The following is a 15,233-nucleotide window of genomic DNA, read 5'->3' as shown; positions in this document are numbered from 1 at the left end:
AGGGGGCCATAGGTGGCTAAGGTTATCTGGGGGAGGAGAGAGCTATAGGTGACTAAGGCTATGTGGGGGAAGAGGGGAGCTATAGGTGGCTAAGGCTATGTGGGGGAGGAGGGGGCCATAGGTGGCTAAGGCTATCTGGGGAGGAGGGGGCCATAGGTGGCTAAGGCTATCTGGGGGAGGAGGGGGCCATAGGTAGCTAAGGCTACCTGGGGGAGGAGGGGAGCTATAGGTGGCTAAGGCAATCTGGGGAGGAGTGAGCCATAGGTGGCTAAGGCTATCTGGGGGAAGAGGGGCCATAGGTGGCTAAGGCTATCTGGGGGAGGAGGGGGCCATAGGTGGCTAAGGCTATCTGAGGGAGGAGTGAGCTATAGGTAGCTAAGGCTATCTGGGGGAGGAGGGGGCCATAGGTAGCTAAGGCTATCTGGGGGAGGAGGGGAGCTATAGGTGGCTAAGGCTATCTGAGGGAGGGTGAGCTATAGGTAGCTAAGGCTATCTGGGGGAGGAGGGGGCCATAGGTGGCTAAGGCTATCTGGGGGAGGGGGGAGCTATAAGTGGCTAAGGCTATCTGGGGGAGGGGGGAGCTATAGGTGGCTAGGGCTATGTGGGGGAGGGGGGAGCTATAAGTGGCTAAGGCTATCTGGGGGAGGGGGAGCTATAGGTGGCTAAGGCTATGTGGGGGAGGAGTGAGCTATAGGTAGCTAAGGCTATAAGGCTATCTGGGGGAGGAGGGGGCCATAGGTGGCTAAGGCTATCTGGGGAGGAGGGGAGCTATAGGTGGCTAAGGCTATGTGGGGGAGGGGGAGCTATAAGTGGCTAAGGCTATCTGGGGGAGGGGGGAGCTATAGGTGGCTAAGGCTATGTGGGGGAGGAGTGAGCTATAGGTAGCTAAGGCTATGTGGGGGAGGAGGGGGCCATAGGTGGCTAAGGCTATCTGGGGAGGAGGGGAGCTATAGGTGGCTAAGGCTATGTGGGGGAGGAGGGGAGCTATAGGTGGCTAAGTCTATGTGGGGGAGGAGGGAGCTATAGGTGGCTAAGGCTATGTGGGGGAGGAGGGGAGCCATAGGTGGCTAAGGCTATGTGGGGGAGGAGGGAGCTATAGGTGGCTAGGGCTATCTGGGGGATGTACTTGCAGCTTCACTGACCGTTAGCCACCAAATTATAAGAGGAATGAGTCAAGTACGGTGTAATGTTTACTCAAACTTAATCCTCAGACACAGAGTGAAGCATTCTTGCAAAGTTAGCTAATACTTACCTCTAACTCAAGTGAGAGCGGGTCAGGGTTAATGTGACAGGTTACAGGAGGGAACTGTCAGGGACTTTGGTGGTCAGGGAATTTCAGTTTCACTTTACAAAGGCTCTTCCAAACAAGGGAACTTGGTAATTTTTTAGAAGAAAAAAAACTGAAAATAAAAAAAGAGGTATTGCTACTGTGGTGAGTTTGGCATGCAGTTTCAACACTGAGCAAGGTTTATGGCCAAGCCGTATGTCCGAAAAAATAGGGCTTTATCAATGGAAGCACTGGCACAACCTTCACTATGGTATTGCAAACAGCAACGCCACCTTACAGAGCCTAGAAAGAGCCTTTCTTAAAACCAAAAGCTGCTCAATTTTAAGATGCTGGGCTCAAAAACGGTTAACAAAAATTAACTAGAACCACTATTGTGCTTAAACTCTCAAAGGTGCGAAGCCCAGAATGGCCTGGGCTGCAGAAGAGTTCAGCTTACTGGATGTAGCACAGTGGTTGTCTCCTGCCACAGGCAGGCCGCTCCTGAAAAGCCCGCTCTAAGAGAAGGGCACATCTGGCAAAGACTGACAAAGAGGTGTGGGGTCACCTAAGAGTGTGACATTTCTTAGTCAATCCCCATGTTTCCAAAAAGCCTTCCCTCTTTAGAGCTTACCACTCCAACTTTTGAAAGGCAGCGTTTCTCTATGAAAATGTTCTATTTTTCATTCCTTTTTGAAATTGTTTTGGTTTTTAAGGCAAATCAACACAAGTATTTTTGTTGTTGTTATTTGTTTTTGTTAATAGCCTGGAAAGACATGAGGCTACCACCAATCTCTCCAACTCTGAAAATTCCATCAGGCTAACTTTAGCCCTAAAATGAAAACAGTAAAATGGAGTTGGGGGGTAAAAACGATCAAAAACTGACAGGCTTACTGAGTGCCAAGTGTTGTCTCTTTCTTTAAAAAAACAAGAAACCAATATATATATATACACATATATATATATATTTCAAATATATATATATTTCAAAAAACCACAAAAAAACAAAAACCATCCACCAAAAAGAACTCTCACATCCCAAGAAGGTTTTCAGTGGCCTTGGTCTCAGCATGGTCCCGCCAATTTCAAGCCCCGACCATACACGTACTGTCTAAATGAATCAGCGGCTACAAAGCGGCCAGCGTATCGTTAGTCACAATACAACAGTAAGGTTGTGAACATACCTGAGCAATGTTCAAGGTCTAGAGCATTGGAGGATGGGCAGGACAAGACAGGACAGAACAAAAATAAAGGAAGAAAAAAAGAAGAGACAAAACGGTGACTATGAGGCCAGCCTCAAGGAACCCCAGTCAGCACAAACCCGCCCACACGTCAACCACCGACACGCCAAAAGGAAAGAGAGGGAAAAAAAGGAAAAAAAAAAAAAAGGAAAAGTCAGCAAGGCGGCCACTCTGAGGATATCAGGGTTATAAAAATACACCAAACAACAACAACAAAAGGTCAAAAAATATGGTTAAGTCATGTGTAGGTTTCTCTGGCAAAAGGGAACTTGAAACTGGCCTTATAGGAAAAAAGCAATGCAAAACAAACCAATTTTAAAAATACCTCCCTTTAAATTTAAGCATTCTTAATGTAATATATATAAAAGCCATATTAGCATACCCTGTTGAGTAACCTGTATACTGAAAAGGTCATCAGAGAGCTCTTAACTGTTCTGCTCGGTGAGCTACAGCAAAGAAAATAGCACAGTGCAGATCTACAGGTTTATGGCTTCCAGCATAATACAGTACCTGCTTATTTAAACCTAGCATATTGCAGACCATATCCCTGGAATAAGGTTGCTCCAATACATATCTCAACAAAGCAGTCTGTGGTTCAAACAGATCCTTTAAAGGAAATAAAAAAGAAATTATTGCTTCAAGATTAACAAAGGTGAATTCAAATTATTTGGAATTAAGGAGACTCTCCTCATGCACTTTTTACCTTCCCAGAGTAGGCCAAATCTAGTGGGGAAAAAAATGACATTTATTGCTTACAGGTTAGGTTTCTACCTTGGCTCTCTCATTTCCAAACCAAGGTGAAAGCCTTTGGCAGGGCCTTTTAAGGGTTACAAGTGAAGACAAACACTTGAATCGGGCCTTTTCATTTCCCCTCTTCCTGAAAACAGAACATTTAGTTTCTCCTTCAGAGACTGTCTTTACAATGTCAAGTGTGTAATTGTCAGTTAGGTAGGTTCTGTCCTTGGCCGTATTCACTAGACATAATGAAGCATCCTTACTTCCTCTCTGTTCACAATGACAATTTCCCACAAGTTTCTATGTAACTAAACACATAATTTTTTAATATTCTTATTTATCTTTATGTCTGAGTGCTCTGTATCTGCATATACACCTGCACACCAGAAGAGGGCATCAAATCCCATTACAGAGAGTTATGGGCCACCATGTGGTGGCTGGGAATTGAACTCAGGACCTCTGGAAGAACAGTCAGTTTACTTAACTACTGAGCCATATATAACCCAAGGCCCACAGAATTTCTTAAATTAAATTAAATCTAGTTTACAGAACTACCACTATAAAGGTACATCCAAACTTAGAACCCTTTTCTGAGGTTACGGGTGTTTTATAAGTATCTTGTACTCCCTCAGTATAAGCTGCTGGGTCCTGTGCCAAAGTGGCCAATGTTATATTTAAACACAGTTTAGGAGAGCAGTGCTATGCCTGTGTCAGCTCGTTCTAACAGAGCTGGGACATATGATACATGTGTAGAGAGATTCTGTTGAGGCTTATTCTGAATCTGCATATTAGCTAGTGTCTGAGCCGCCATCAGTCTCCTAACACATGCCCCATCCTTACTTGTGCATGTGCTGCCACAGCCGTCACTTGGACAGTCACTGCAAAGTTTACTTCAGAAACGATCTATCTGTATAATGATCACTTGATTGCAATTTTTTATAGATCTCTTAGATGGAATTCTGGAAGAAATGGGGTCAGGGGAGAGCAATTTAAACTGATTTTTTGTGTGTGTCTATGTGTAGTTTTTTTAAGATAAGGTGTCTTTGTGTAACCCTGGCTACCCTGGACTCACTTTGTAGACTAGGCTGGCCTCAAACTCAGAGGTCTGCCTGCCTCTGCATCCTGAGAGCTGGGATTAAAGGTGTGCACCACCACACCTGGCTTTAAACTGATTTTACAGATATGCATTTAAAAACTGTACTAGTGGAACTGTGAAGTAAAACTAAAGAATAATTATTGTTTTCATAAATGATTTTTCCTTTTCAATAGACCCCCCACCCACCCACCCATCCCTCAGCTTACCCAGCTCTCTATGTGCTTACTGCTCTGTCCTCCACTTGTGCTTAGTAACAGGGAGACACACACATGCCCTTCAAGTAATCATTTTAAAGGGTTCCTTGTGAAGCTGGAGGGATGGCTGATCTTCCAGAGGGCCAGGATTCAATTCTAGTCCCGACTGGGCAGCTCGCAACCACTTAAAACTCTCACTGTGGAGGATCTGACACCTCTGTGTGACCTCTACGGGCACTGCATTCATGTGGCATATAAACATACATGGATCATTTACAGACAGAATAAGCAGAGTCTGCTTCACATAGAAGCTCTATAGCAAGTGTTGATGTGCTTTTCTGAGACAGGATTGCTCTGGTCTAAAACTTACTTTGAGGCCTAGGACGGCCTGGGCCTCACAGTGACCTCTTGCCTCATCACTCTGAGTTCTAGGGATATGAACCACAGCGACTAGCTTTGTAGGTACAGTCCTAACAACAACTAGACTGGAGCCAGCACAGTCTTCAAGCTGCTCAGGAATGTAGTTAGGGACTGCGGCTCCTCAGCAGGAAAATGCCCCAATTTCAGTGATTACAGAAACACACCCTCTTTGCCTTGGTCACATTTGTCATAAACATCACTAAAAGGAGAATCTTCTGCTTAGAAATCTAATCAAAGCGAATGAATATGGTTCCAAATGTTCTCTTCAAGGTAATTATTCTTTCCAAACATGACAAGGGTAAAAGGCCAACAGAATAGTAATGTGTGTGTGTCCTGAGTTCAAATTTGGAGTCATTAGGTTTTTAAATGTAGAGCCTTAGACAAGAACTCTACTTAAAGAGAGTTAACCAGAAGTGTACCACTGAAGCAACTCTACAGAGTACACTGGGGTAGTGGACTGGCCTAAGCCCAGGGCTGGTGGCACAGCTGCCATGCCAACACTGAACGGCAAAGGCAAAGGGACCATGCCAGCTCAAGGCTGACTATGGCGTCTAGGCCAGCCAAAGCTACACAGCAAGACCCTAGCAAAGACACAGAAACCAAAGACACAACCGAAGCACACTCCATTTACTTCTCTAGACTATTAATAGGCAATCTGATGGGGGCTGGAGAGATGGCTCAGTGGTTAAGAGCACTGGCTGCTCTTCCAGAGGTCCTGAGTTCAATTCCCAGAAACCACATGGTGGCTCACAACCATCTGTAAAGGGATCCAATGCCTTCTTCTGGTGTGTCTGAAGACAGCTACAGTGTACTCATAAAATAAAATAAATAAATCTTTAAAAAAAGAGAGAGAGAGAGAGGCAATCTGGCATCGAACACTTGAAAAAACAGGATAGATGTTCTTAGATGGCCAATCCTACACTGGACTTAAAACATACCTTATCATATGGCAAAAGGCCTTTCAAAGGAAATCGGAGAGTTGCAGGGTCCAGTTTCCATGAGTTACAGATGGCTCCCGAGTTGTTCACAACTGGCAGAAGACTGCATCGGCCTGCATGCATTACAAAAATATTTCCATGTAAATGTGCCCAAGGCAATGGCAGGTCCTTCGTCCCTTTTCAGTATTTAATGAATATGCATGCTGAGCCAGGCGCTGTTAAAATGCCTGTAATAGTGTTGTCAGGACACTGAAGTGTATAAATTTTTATTGCTTATATTTCTTCCAGATGGCTAAATAATTAGTACAAGGCTTCAAATACAATCCAGTTGCACTCTGTTTAAATGTTTCAGGCAGAGCTCAGCATAGCATGGTCTATGAATCTGGCAATTGGCTTTTGCAAAGGTGTACTGGTGGACAGTCACCTTTGTAGTCTGGCAGCAAAGCTGCTACAAACTGAAAACAACACACAGCTTCCAGTGTGAAGAGTGGACTTGTAAAACTATAGTCTGAGATCTCTTCTCCAGGGCTAATGGGTGATTTTGTTTGTTTTTATGTTTGTTTTTCAGGAATGTCCCTAGAAGGCTTTGATGTAGCACATGTCTGACTGCCTAAGTAAGCAGTAGCATCTCTTAGACATCCCAGAGAGACCACAAGCTCAACCCTTCAGAAACGAACTCAGCATGATCTTCACCTCTATATTTCATTTAATGATACTAATATCCAGTCAGTTATAAAACTAGAGAGCTCAGAATTTATATTTACTTCTTTTTATATTCCCAGTGTCTAAAGTAGCACAGACGCATAAGAAATGCTCAATATCTGATCATTTTTTTAAAAAAGCTTGTATTCCCAGTATATGGGCATTTCAAGAATTAACAAATGATTACATTGAGCATAAGGAAGAAGATAGCTAAGAGATAGTGCCTGGGCTACAGTGTGTGAACTCCAGTGCCTGGATTACAGGGCCTGGGCTACAGTGCCTGGGCTACAGTGCCTGGATTACAGGGCCTGGGCTACAGTGCCTGGGCTACAGTGCCTGGATTACAGTGCCTGGGCTACAGGGCCTGGACTACAGTGCCTGGGTTACAATGAACTAGAGAGTCTCGAATTCTCATTACTATGGCCACAGAAGAACCTAGCTGACATTTCCAGTGGTCCTGAGTTTAGGAAGCATTTTCAGGGGCCAGGAATAGGGGTCAGGTGGTAGATTCTTCAACAGGCATGCAGTCCTGGGTTCTCTCCCCACAACCACATACACTGAGTGTGGCGGCTCATGTTTGCAACCCCTGCACTGAGTTGGACAGATGAGAATCAGATGTTCGAGTTCACCCTTGCTTACATAATCTCAGGCTAGCCTGGGTTATAAGGACCGTGTCTAAAAAAGCCAAAACCAAAATATAATGAAAGGGTGCCCAGCTAACTAAGATATACAAAATAAAATAAAAGGTGTTTCTAGTCAGATGAAACCCAACTGTTGAAATGGTCGTATGTGAAAGATGCCCAAGTCTATGACCTGTCTTTGCCTTACTCAAAGCACCTAAAAGTGAACATTATTATTAGATTCCTAGAGTGTCACAGTGGCGAGTCACACCTAAGAGGCCATCCTTCTGCTATGTGCAAGAGATTCCTGCTGACTAAGGACACAGGTATTATGTAATACACTAAGTGTTCTTTAAATGTATCTTACCACAAATGGAGTTAATCCTTGCTGTGGGCCTGAAGGTATCCACAAAGTCTGATACCAAGTTTCCTAGTAACTAAAAGAAAAAGAAAATAAATAAATCAATACACAAGCAAGGTTATCCTGCATCTCCGTGATACTACACAGAATTAGTACAAAGCCTGGCACAGACAGTTACTTAGAGACGAGTGTGCCCTTTCTTTTTCTTCCAAACACTTGTCTCCATGTGTCCTTAAGTTGAGCCAAGTCACACCACTGCATCCTTACCCAGTCAATGAAACTGTAGTTTTTAAGCACATAAGAACTGTCTCAATGGGTTAATAGAGATACAAAACAAATATGTTATGCTAAAAAGAAAATGCATTTCCTGGGTCAGCGACGTGGTTCAAGAGGGAAAGGTGCTTGGCACCAAGCCTGAAATATCAGTGATCCGGAGCACAGTGAGACAAGAAAACTGACCTCTAACCACATACACGGGGTACACAGACTGCCCCTCCCCCAAATAAACATTAAGTAAACTATGTAGAGCCTAAGGCTACCTGACCATGTGAAAACGCGCACATGACCTGAGTCTTCCTTTGAAACCCTCCCAGTCTCCAGAGTTCTCTGCTCACTCTAATACGTAATTACCTTCTCAAAGGGGCTGTGAGATGAAAAGGCTCAGCAGGTGAAATCACTCACTGTGCAAACCTGATAACATAATGCTGAGTCCCTCCGACACAGGAGAAAACCAACTTTCAAAGCGTCCCAACTCCACACTCACGCTGCGGCATGTGCACAGACATACGGTTCGTGTTTGCTTGTTTATGTCAGGTTGACACAGGCTAGAGTCATCTGAGAGGAGGAAGCCCCCGGTGAGAAACTGCCTCCATAGGATTAGATTATAGGTGAGGCTGCAAGTCATTTTCTCAGTTAGTGATCACATAACCCACTGTGGGTTAGGCCCTTCCTGGACTGGTGGTCCTGGGTTCTGTAAAACAGCAGGCCAAGCAAACCACGAAAGCAGGCCAGTGAGCAGCACCCTCTACAGCCTTCTCGGCCTCTGCCGCAGCGCCTGCCTCCAGGTTCCTCCCTGCTTGAGTTCCTATCTTGATTTCCTTTGATAGCACAAAATGATATGGAAGTGTAAGCCAAATAAACCCTTTCCTCCTTAGCTGCTTTGGTCATGGTGCTTATTTCATATCAATATAAACCTAACTAAGACAGGCAGACAGACACAAAGACAAACAGACAGACAGACACAAAGACAGACAGACAGACACACACACACACACACACAGAGTATGTGTACATACAAGCAATACAATTATATAACATCTTGATAGGAACTTAAAACTTTAGAAAATGAAAATTTTACCCAGTGTGGAAGTTTTCCCTCAGGATATAGTTTTCTGATCTCTGTGACTGCAAAGTAGGCTGGCAATAGGCAGGCATTTCGTTCTAAGATATAAGCTATAACCTAAAACAAGCAAAAAGCATTATTCTTGACTAGTCTCACACAAACAACCTATAAATACGACGACGGCAACAACATTAGTTCAGAGCCAGCTGGGTTACATGATACCCTACCTCAAAAAACAAGACAAAGGACTGTGAGGTAAACTATGCTAAACTGCCTGACTTAACCATTCTACAAGGTACATGCACACATATGTACATGTGTGCACAGTCTTTTAAAAAGCAGAATTATTATTTTAAAATATAATATTAGCAGAGAAATTCTCTTAGAGAATTATAAAAATGAAGGGTATTAACAACAGAATGCATTTTGGGTAGTAATACCTTAAAATGCTTTAAATAGTCATAGATTTAAAATGGTAACAGAAAAAAAGAATAACTATTACAGTATTATTAATAGTTTAAAAGAAACATGGCCACTGTCTATCTTATAATGATTTAAAATACTTTATACTCCTTTCATAACTATTTAGCAGAAATTAAATTTTTAAAATTTCCTTTTGCAATCCAGGAACAATGAAGCAAAAATCTCTGAAAACAAAAATGACTTGGGCTGAGATATAGCTCAGCAGCAGATGACTTGATTAAAAAACAGAACTGATTTTATTTCAGTAGAAGGAACTAAATATTCTAAAACTATTGCAAGTTACTAGTGTGTGTGCTGTGAGAGTTATATGCACAGTGTGTGCATGCAGAGGAGAGGGGTAAATATCAGGTGTCATCCTAACGGTTTCTGCTAGGCTCACTGACCAGCCTGTCTCTGTGCCACAACACAGGGGTATGGCATTGGGCAGCAGGGTGCATGCCTGGCTTCTTTACTGAACTCTTATTTCTCCTGGTTCACAGCAAGTGCTCTTCCCCACTGAGCCATCTCCCCAGCTCCAGCCACTGTATGCTTTAAAAGCACACACATAAACAAACCCAGACGTGGGTGACATGTTTACATTACCTCTCTTGCTGCCAGAAGCTGCTGGACAACAGCAGAGCTCACTGTATTTGGGATTGTCAAGATTTTCTCCAAAATCGCTTTGAGAAGGTCTCGAACACCCTGATGAGTATAAAGAAGACAAGAAGACATGAGTCAAGCCAAAAGGTAAGTGTGAAGTCTCTATGTGAGACACAACAGCCAGGTGTCAGAAGTATACACTTTTAGATTTTTCCAATTCATTACTAACACTAACCTGAGAAGAATAATGCTCTATAATAGGACAAAATTCTGCATGAACAATGAAAATCACTTAAAAGTAAAATGGAACTTTCTATATTCTGCCAAAAACAGATGAAGGCTCCTCCTCTTACAAAGGGTAAGAAAGCACAGCTTTGCTCTGTGCAGAGATGTGTGTGAGCCCCTGACAAGTCTGCTGTGACTGACCTAGGGCCACGACTGGATCATTTCAGACTGAAGAACAAGCAGACATAAAGCCTAAGGCCACACACTGGCAATTCCTTGACAAAGGACAGTAACAAAAGTACATGAAGAAAACTGCTCTCAGCTGTGGCTGTGACACTCCTGACTGGACCTGCACTGCTGCTGTGCTCGGTCAGCTGCAGAACCCTGAGGACAGCCAGTAAGGAAGGACACAATTCCAAAGAGACCAACGTAGAAAACAAACCCCGCTCTGTGTCCTTCATTTCACAAGACAAAGAGCTCTGGCATCAAACATGGATTCTGCCTGTGACTTCCCATTTCATCATAATAATATATTAGTCCTGTGTGTCTTTTAAAATGTTGGGAGGGAAACAACGGTAAGCCAGCTAAATAGTTTTAAATCCCTTCAGCACATATGCAAAAAGTCAAGTTATGAATCCTCTCTGCTTTCTTTCTCACATGAAGTAAGATTCATGTCAGAAAGCAATCACTTTTTAGAATTAAGAAATAATACCTTGTAATCCACTCCTCCAATGATTTTCCGAACCAGCTTAAAGGTTAAGGCCCAGAGCTGTGTTCTTTCCCATTCGAGAGAGTCAGAGTTGATCAAAGCTTCACAAACCATCCTGCGGGGAGGGAGGGGAAGAACGTTCTAAATCTAAAGATTCTCTACGGCTCTGACCTGCTGTAGATGCTGAATATTGTAAGTGTCATGCCAAACATGCTTTCTAAATCTATACTGTTAAAGTATTCCAGGTATATGAAATACTTCCTAATTCTCACTTAGAAGAAAGCTCAAACATTAAGTAGAACTAAATGATATTTACTAGGAAAAAAAGAAAAAAACACTCTCATAAGCTGTTGGATAATGTTTGTATCTACCCGGTGGTGGCAGACTGTCCTCTCGTCAAGATGACTGCACTGCAGTCCCATATACTTCTGTGAAGCCTGGCACTGATGCCCATGCCTCGGAGAGGTAGGGATGGGCTGTGTTGTCTGAGCAGGCTTAAGGCTATGGCAAAGACGCGAAGCTACTTCTTGACTATACTTCTTTTACAGACTTTTCAATTCTACCAGCCTGTGAGAAAGCCAGGTCCCGGTAGATGGATGACACCGTAGTCACAATTGTAGTCGCCTGTAGACACCTGATGACACCTGGATGAAAGCCCCCAATACAGGTTCCCAGTAGACTGAATGTGGAAAGCTTTGTAAGGATTTCAGTCTTTGCCACACTAACTATAATTAAGAAACACTATGAAAACAAAACAAACACAAGGCAGGAGACGACCCGCAGTTCACAGTTCACAATGCTTTTGTACTGTCAGCCCCAGCTCAGGGAGTCTAGCGCCCTCTCCTGGCCTCCTCAGGAACACTACATACATGGCAATCACTAACAGTGCATATACATAAAAACAAAACAAATTTAAAACAAAAAGCCCTGCCTCATGAGTCAATTGACATATGAACTCCATGCCCCTTCCCATCTCTTGTCTCTGTATAACAACCTCAAAGCAAGTGCACAACTTTATAACCAAAGGTCTTTCCACCGTTCGTCCCCACCCAAACATACCTGGGTGGAAGGATTCCAGTCTCAACTGCCATTGCCAAGCAGTCATAGAGGAAAGAGATTCTCTTGGGGCTGTGTTGGCCATGAATAAATTTAACAATCCACTGAACACACTGTTCATGAGACTCCTAAAAATTAGAAGACACTTTTATTTTGGGCCTGAAGTCACAATTTCTAAGTAACACAAATGCTAATATTATATATACCTCAAAATCTATCAATACTGTTAATGAAATATTTCACTGTGAATATTTAAATGAATCCAATCCCCATGAACCCAAACCAGAGCCCACCATAATCCGAAGATAAGTTGAACTTCTAGGCTTCCCTACGTTAACTCTCGATACCAAAGCCATGCTCACACTGAAGCCTGCCTTCCAGAGCATCCTGGAAGGATCTACACGCCTTGCCCCTCCAGATGATCACCACCCATCATCTGATTTAGAATTGCCAACTTTATTTGTATCTTTCTCTCTCACTATCTAAACGTCACAGCATAAATCACTAAATCCTTAGGAAATGACTTTAGCAATTCCATGTGCCTGGTGGGGGGTGCAGCAGGCATGGCACTTGCTGTGCTGAGTTTGATTCCCAGGGTCCGTATAGTAGAGACTCTCTTGTAAGTTGTCCTCTGACCTGTACACAAGTACTGTCACACACATACACACACATACACACACACACATACACACACACAAAGTAAAAAAAAAAGACCAACAAATATTTAAAAATGCATAAAATATGCTAAAATATTGAAAGATAAAAAGTAAATTTTACCAAGATAAAATTTCCCAGTGCTTGATACACAAGGATAAGAAAATATTACTATTTTATTGTATGCCTTCAGGGAATTATATTGGTTGTTGGTATTGATAATGTAAACTAGATAACCCTTAAAAGAAATAATTAGGTAATTTCCTTAAAATTATAAATTGCTGGGGTGATTATGAATGTTTATATCCCAGTACTGAGGACATAGAGACAGGAGGGTCATGAGTTCACAGACAATCTGGACTACAGATCAATTCCCAGGCAAATCTGCGTTACACAGATTATATCATGTGTGTTATACACCTCCCCTCCATAACTAAGACAAAAAAAAAAGCTTTTGATTTATACCAATATTATGCCCAATAATCAATCCTATGCCTGATCAATAGTATTACTTACTGTAACAATACTTAAAAGTAGTGGGCCAGCGGTGGTGACGCACACCTTTAATCCCAGCTCTTGGGAGGCAGAGGCAGGCGGATTTCTGAGTTTGAGGCCAACCTGTTCTACAAAGTGAGTTCCAGGACAGCCAAGGCTATACAGAGAAACCCTGTCTTGAACACACACACACACACACACACAAGTAAAAAGTGAAGAGAAACATCTAGCTAAGTGTGGTGGTCTAGCCTATGACATCAGGAAGCAGAGGAAGGCGGACTGCTAAAAGTTCAAGTCTAACCTGGGCTACATAGCAAAACTCTTATCTGGAAAAAAAGAAAGAAAAATTTGAAAGCAAGAAGGTAGTTAATAAATAAAGGTGGTAAGGACACATAACAATATGCTACACCGCTATAAGAAATAAGAAAGAAACTGTAACTCAAAAAATTCCTTGAAATACCTTTAGAACTTACTATTAATGGTGAGAAGTACAGAGCTAACTGCTGACCAATACCTATGGTATATGGTGATTCTATAAAAATAATTCTGAGCCAGGCAGTGGTGGTGCACGCCTTTAATCCCAGCACTTGGGAGGCAGAGGCAGGAGGATTTCTGAGTTCGAGGCCAGCCTGGTCTACAAAGAGAGTTCCAGGACAGCCAGGGCTACAGAGAAACCCTGTCTCAAAAAACCAAAAAAGTAAATAAATAATAATTCTGAGCCTGCGGATGTAGTTCAGAGATGAATGTGTGACTAGCATGTGGACACATGTTCACATGTTCAGAGACGAGTGTGCGAAGCCCTGTGTTCACCCCCGCACCCCAGGAGTGTTTAAAGAGAAAAGAACGAAGATGGCTTTATAATCCTAGAACTCAGGACACAGAGAGACAGTCTTATAGCTAAACAGTTCCAGAAACACAAACTAGGATGCTGGCTTCAGACAGGAAGGGCAGGTGGCTGAGCTAGATCAGGAAGATGGCCAGCCTGTGGAGCTTGGTCACGCCTGCCTTATATATTTCAGGTTCACGTCAAAGCGTGACCTTTTGAAAATAGAAAGTTTGAACATATGGCCTTTAGGATCCATAACTGGGTGGCAAATTTTATACTGGCTCACAGGCACAGAAAGCCCAGTGGCTCACTTCTCTGACTACAGCGCATCATGAGAAGATAAGTACGACTCTAGTGGGGACTCTTATCACAGTGTCTTTATGAGGGCATATTTATAAATACTAGGCCATTTTTTGAATAGTGACATTTTTCTTTTACAAGAAAAGTTTAGCATATCTGTTTCCATTTGAAAACCAATTTATACAAAGAGGATAAAAACTACCTTATATAATATAACATGGAAGGAAATTTTAAAAACATTTCCCACTGTAATCTTATTACCTTGAACTTTTAACACAGGGTCTCCAGTAAGTACATTTACATAAAATGATAGCAGTCTTATTTTTCCCTTTCCTAAACGATCTTAAGAAAAAGATCAAAGAAGATGTAAAAAGTAAAAAAGGAAGGCGTCAAACGTCATTAAGTGGATGTTCAACATGAAATGTCTCACCTGAGAAAGTCCACTCCAAAACTGCCGGAAGGCCGCCAAGCAGCTAATTAGTTTTGTTTTTTCATCCTCAGGGGTATCCATAAACATTCTGAAAAAACAAAAATCACATTATCTGCTGCTAGTTTTAAACAGGTATACAGCCTGTAAGGTAGATTTTTTTTTTAACTCCCCAAAACCAACTTAAGTGGAATCTAACAAAGATAAATCTACAAACAAACAACAACAATAAAAAAAAAAAAAGCACAAAGATCTGCCTGCCACATACTCACCCTGGGAAGGCCTCTTCTATAATTTCTGTTTTCTGCAAACAAACAAAAACTAGTAAACGATCTGACTACTAAAAGGGGGCGGGGTGGGAGATGTCCCCGAGAGGAATATTCCCGGGAAATACAGATAGAGCACGACACTTTTATCAGGACCGCGGCGGGAACTAACAGCACTTTCTTGGATCTGGCAGCAGTCCGGGGGTGGGGGACCGCCTCCCCGGTTCAGACGCCTATGTCAACATAGGTGCGGGAAAGGAGCTGCCCCAGGCCCGCAGCCTGGAGCGGCACGCAGCCTGC

At 42.8% G+C, this 15,233-nt stretch overlaps 1 protein-coding gene across 3 annotated transcripts in view; it reads right to left on the bottom strand.

Annotated features, from left to right (window-relative positions):
• The window catches only part of Med23 (mediator complex subunit 23), a 71,072-nt gene that overhangs the window by 30,971 nt on the left and 24,868 nt on the right, over nucleotides 1–15,233 (bottom strand). For 2 of the 3 annotated variants that reach the window (XM_029482505.2, XM_021173847.3), the window contains 10 exons: nucleotides 14,940–14,971; nucleotides 14,671–14,758; nucleotides 11,969–12,093; nucleotides 10,913–11,024; nucleotides 9,979–10,077; nucleotides 8,929–9,030; nucleotides 7,578–7,647; nucleotides 5,889–6,001; nucleotides 3,016–3,111; nucleotides 2,449–2,466 (listed from right to left, as the gene is read on the bottom strand). In XM_029482505.2, the coding sequence (XP_029338365.1) occupies nucleotides 2,449–2,466; nucleotides 3,016–3,111; nucleotides 5,889–6,001; nucleotides 7,578–7,647; nucleotides 8,929–9,030; nucleotides 9,979–10,077; nucleotides 10,913–11,024; nucleotides 11,969–12,093; nucleotides 14,671–14,757 (822 nt within the window). In that variant the 5' untranslated portion in view covers nucleotide 14,758; nucleotides 14,940–14,971. The remainder of the gene's footprint in view (nucleotides 1–2,448; nucleotides 2,467–3,015; nucleotides 3,112–5,888; nucleotides 6,002–7,577; nucleotides 7,648–8,928; nucleotides 9,031–9,978; nucleotides 10,078–10,912; nucleotides 11,025–11,968; nucleotides 12,094–14,670; nucleotides 14,759–14,939; nucleotides 14,972–15,233) is intronic. The other variant, XM_021173848.3, reaches the window with a different exon arrangement.

Source organism: Mus caroli, unplaced genomic scaffold (genome assembly GCF_978045245.1).
Source record: "Mus caroli unplaced genomic scaffold, Mus_caroli_1 scaffold_9, whole genome shotgun sequence".
Taxonomy (NCBI): domain Eukaryota; kingdom Metazoa; phylum Chordata; class Mammalia; order Rodentia; family Muridae; genus Mus; species Mus caroli.
The sequence above is the reverse complement of the archived record's forward strand: the minus strand, read 5'-3'. Positions and strand labels throughout refer to the sequence as shown.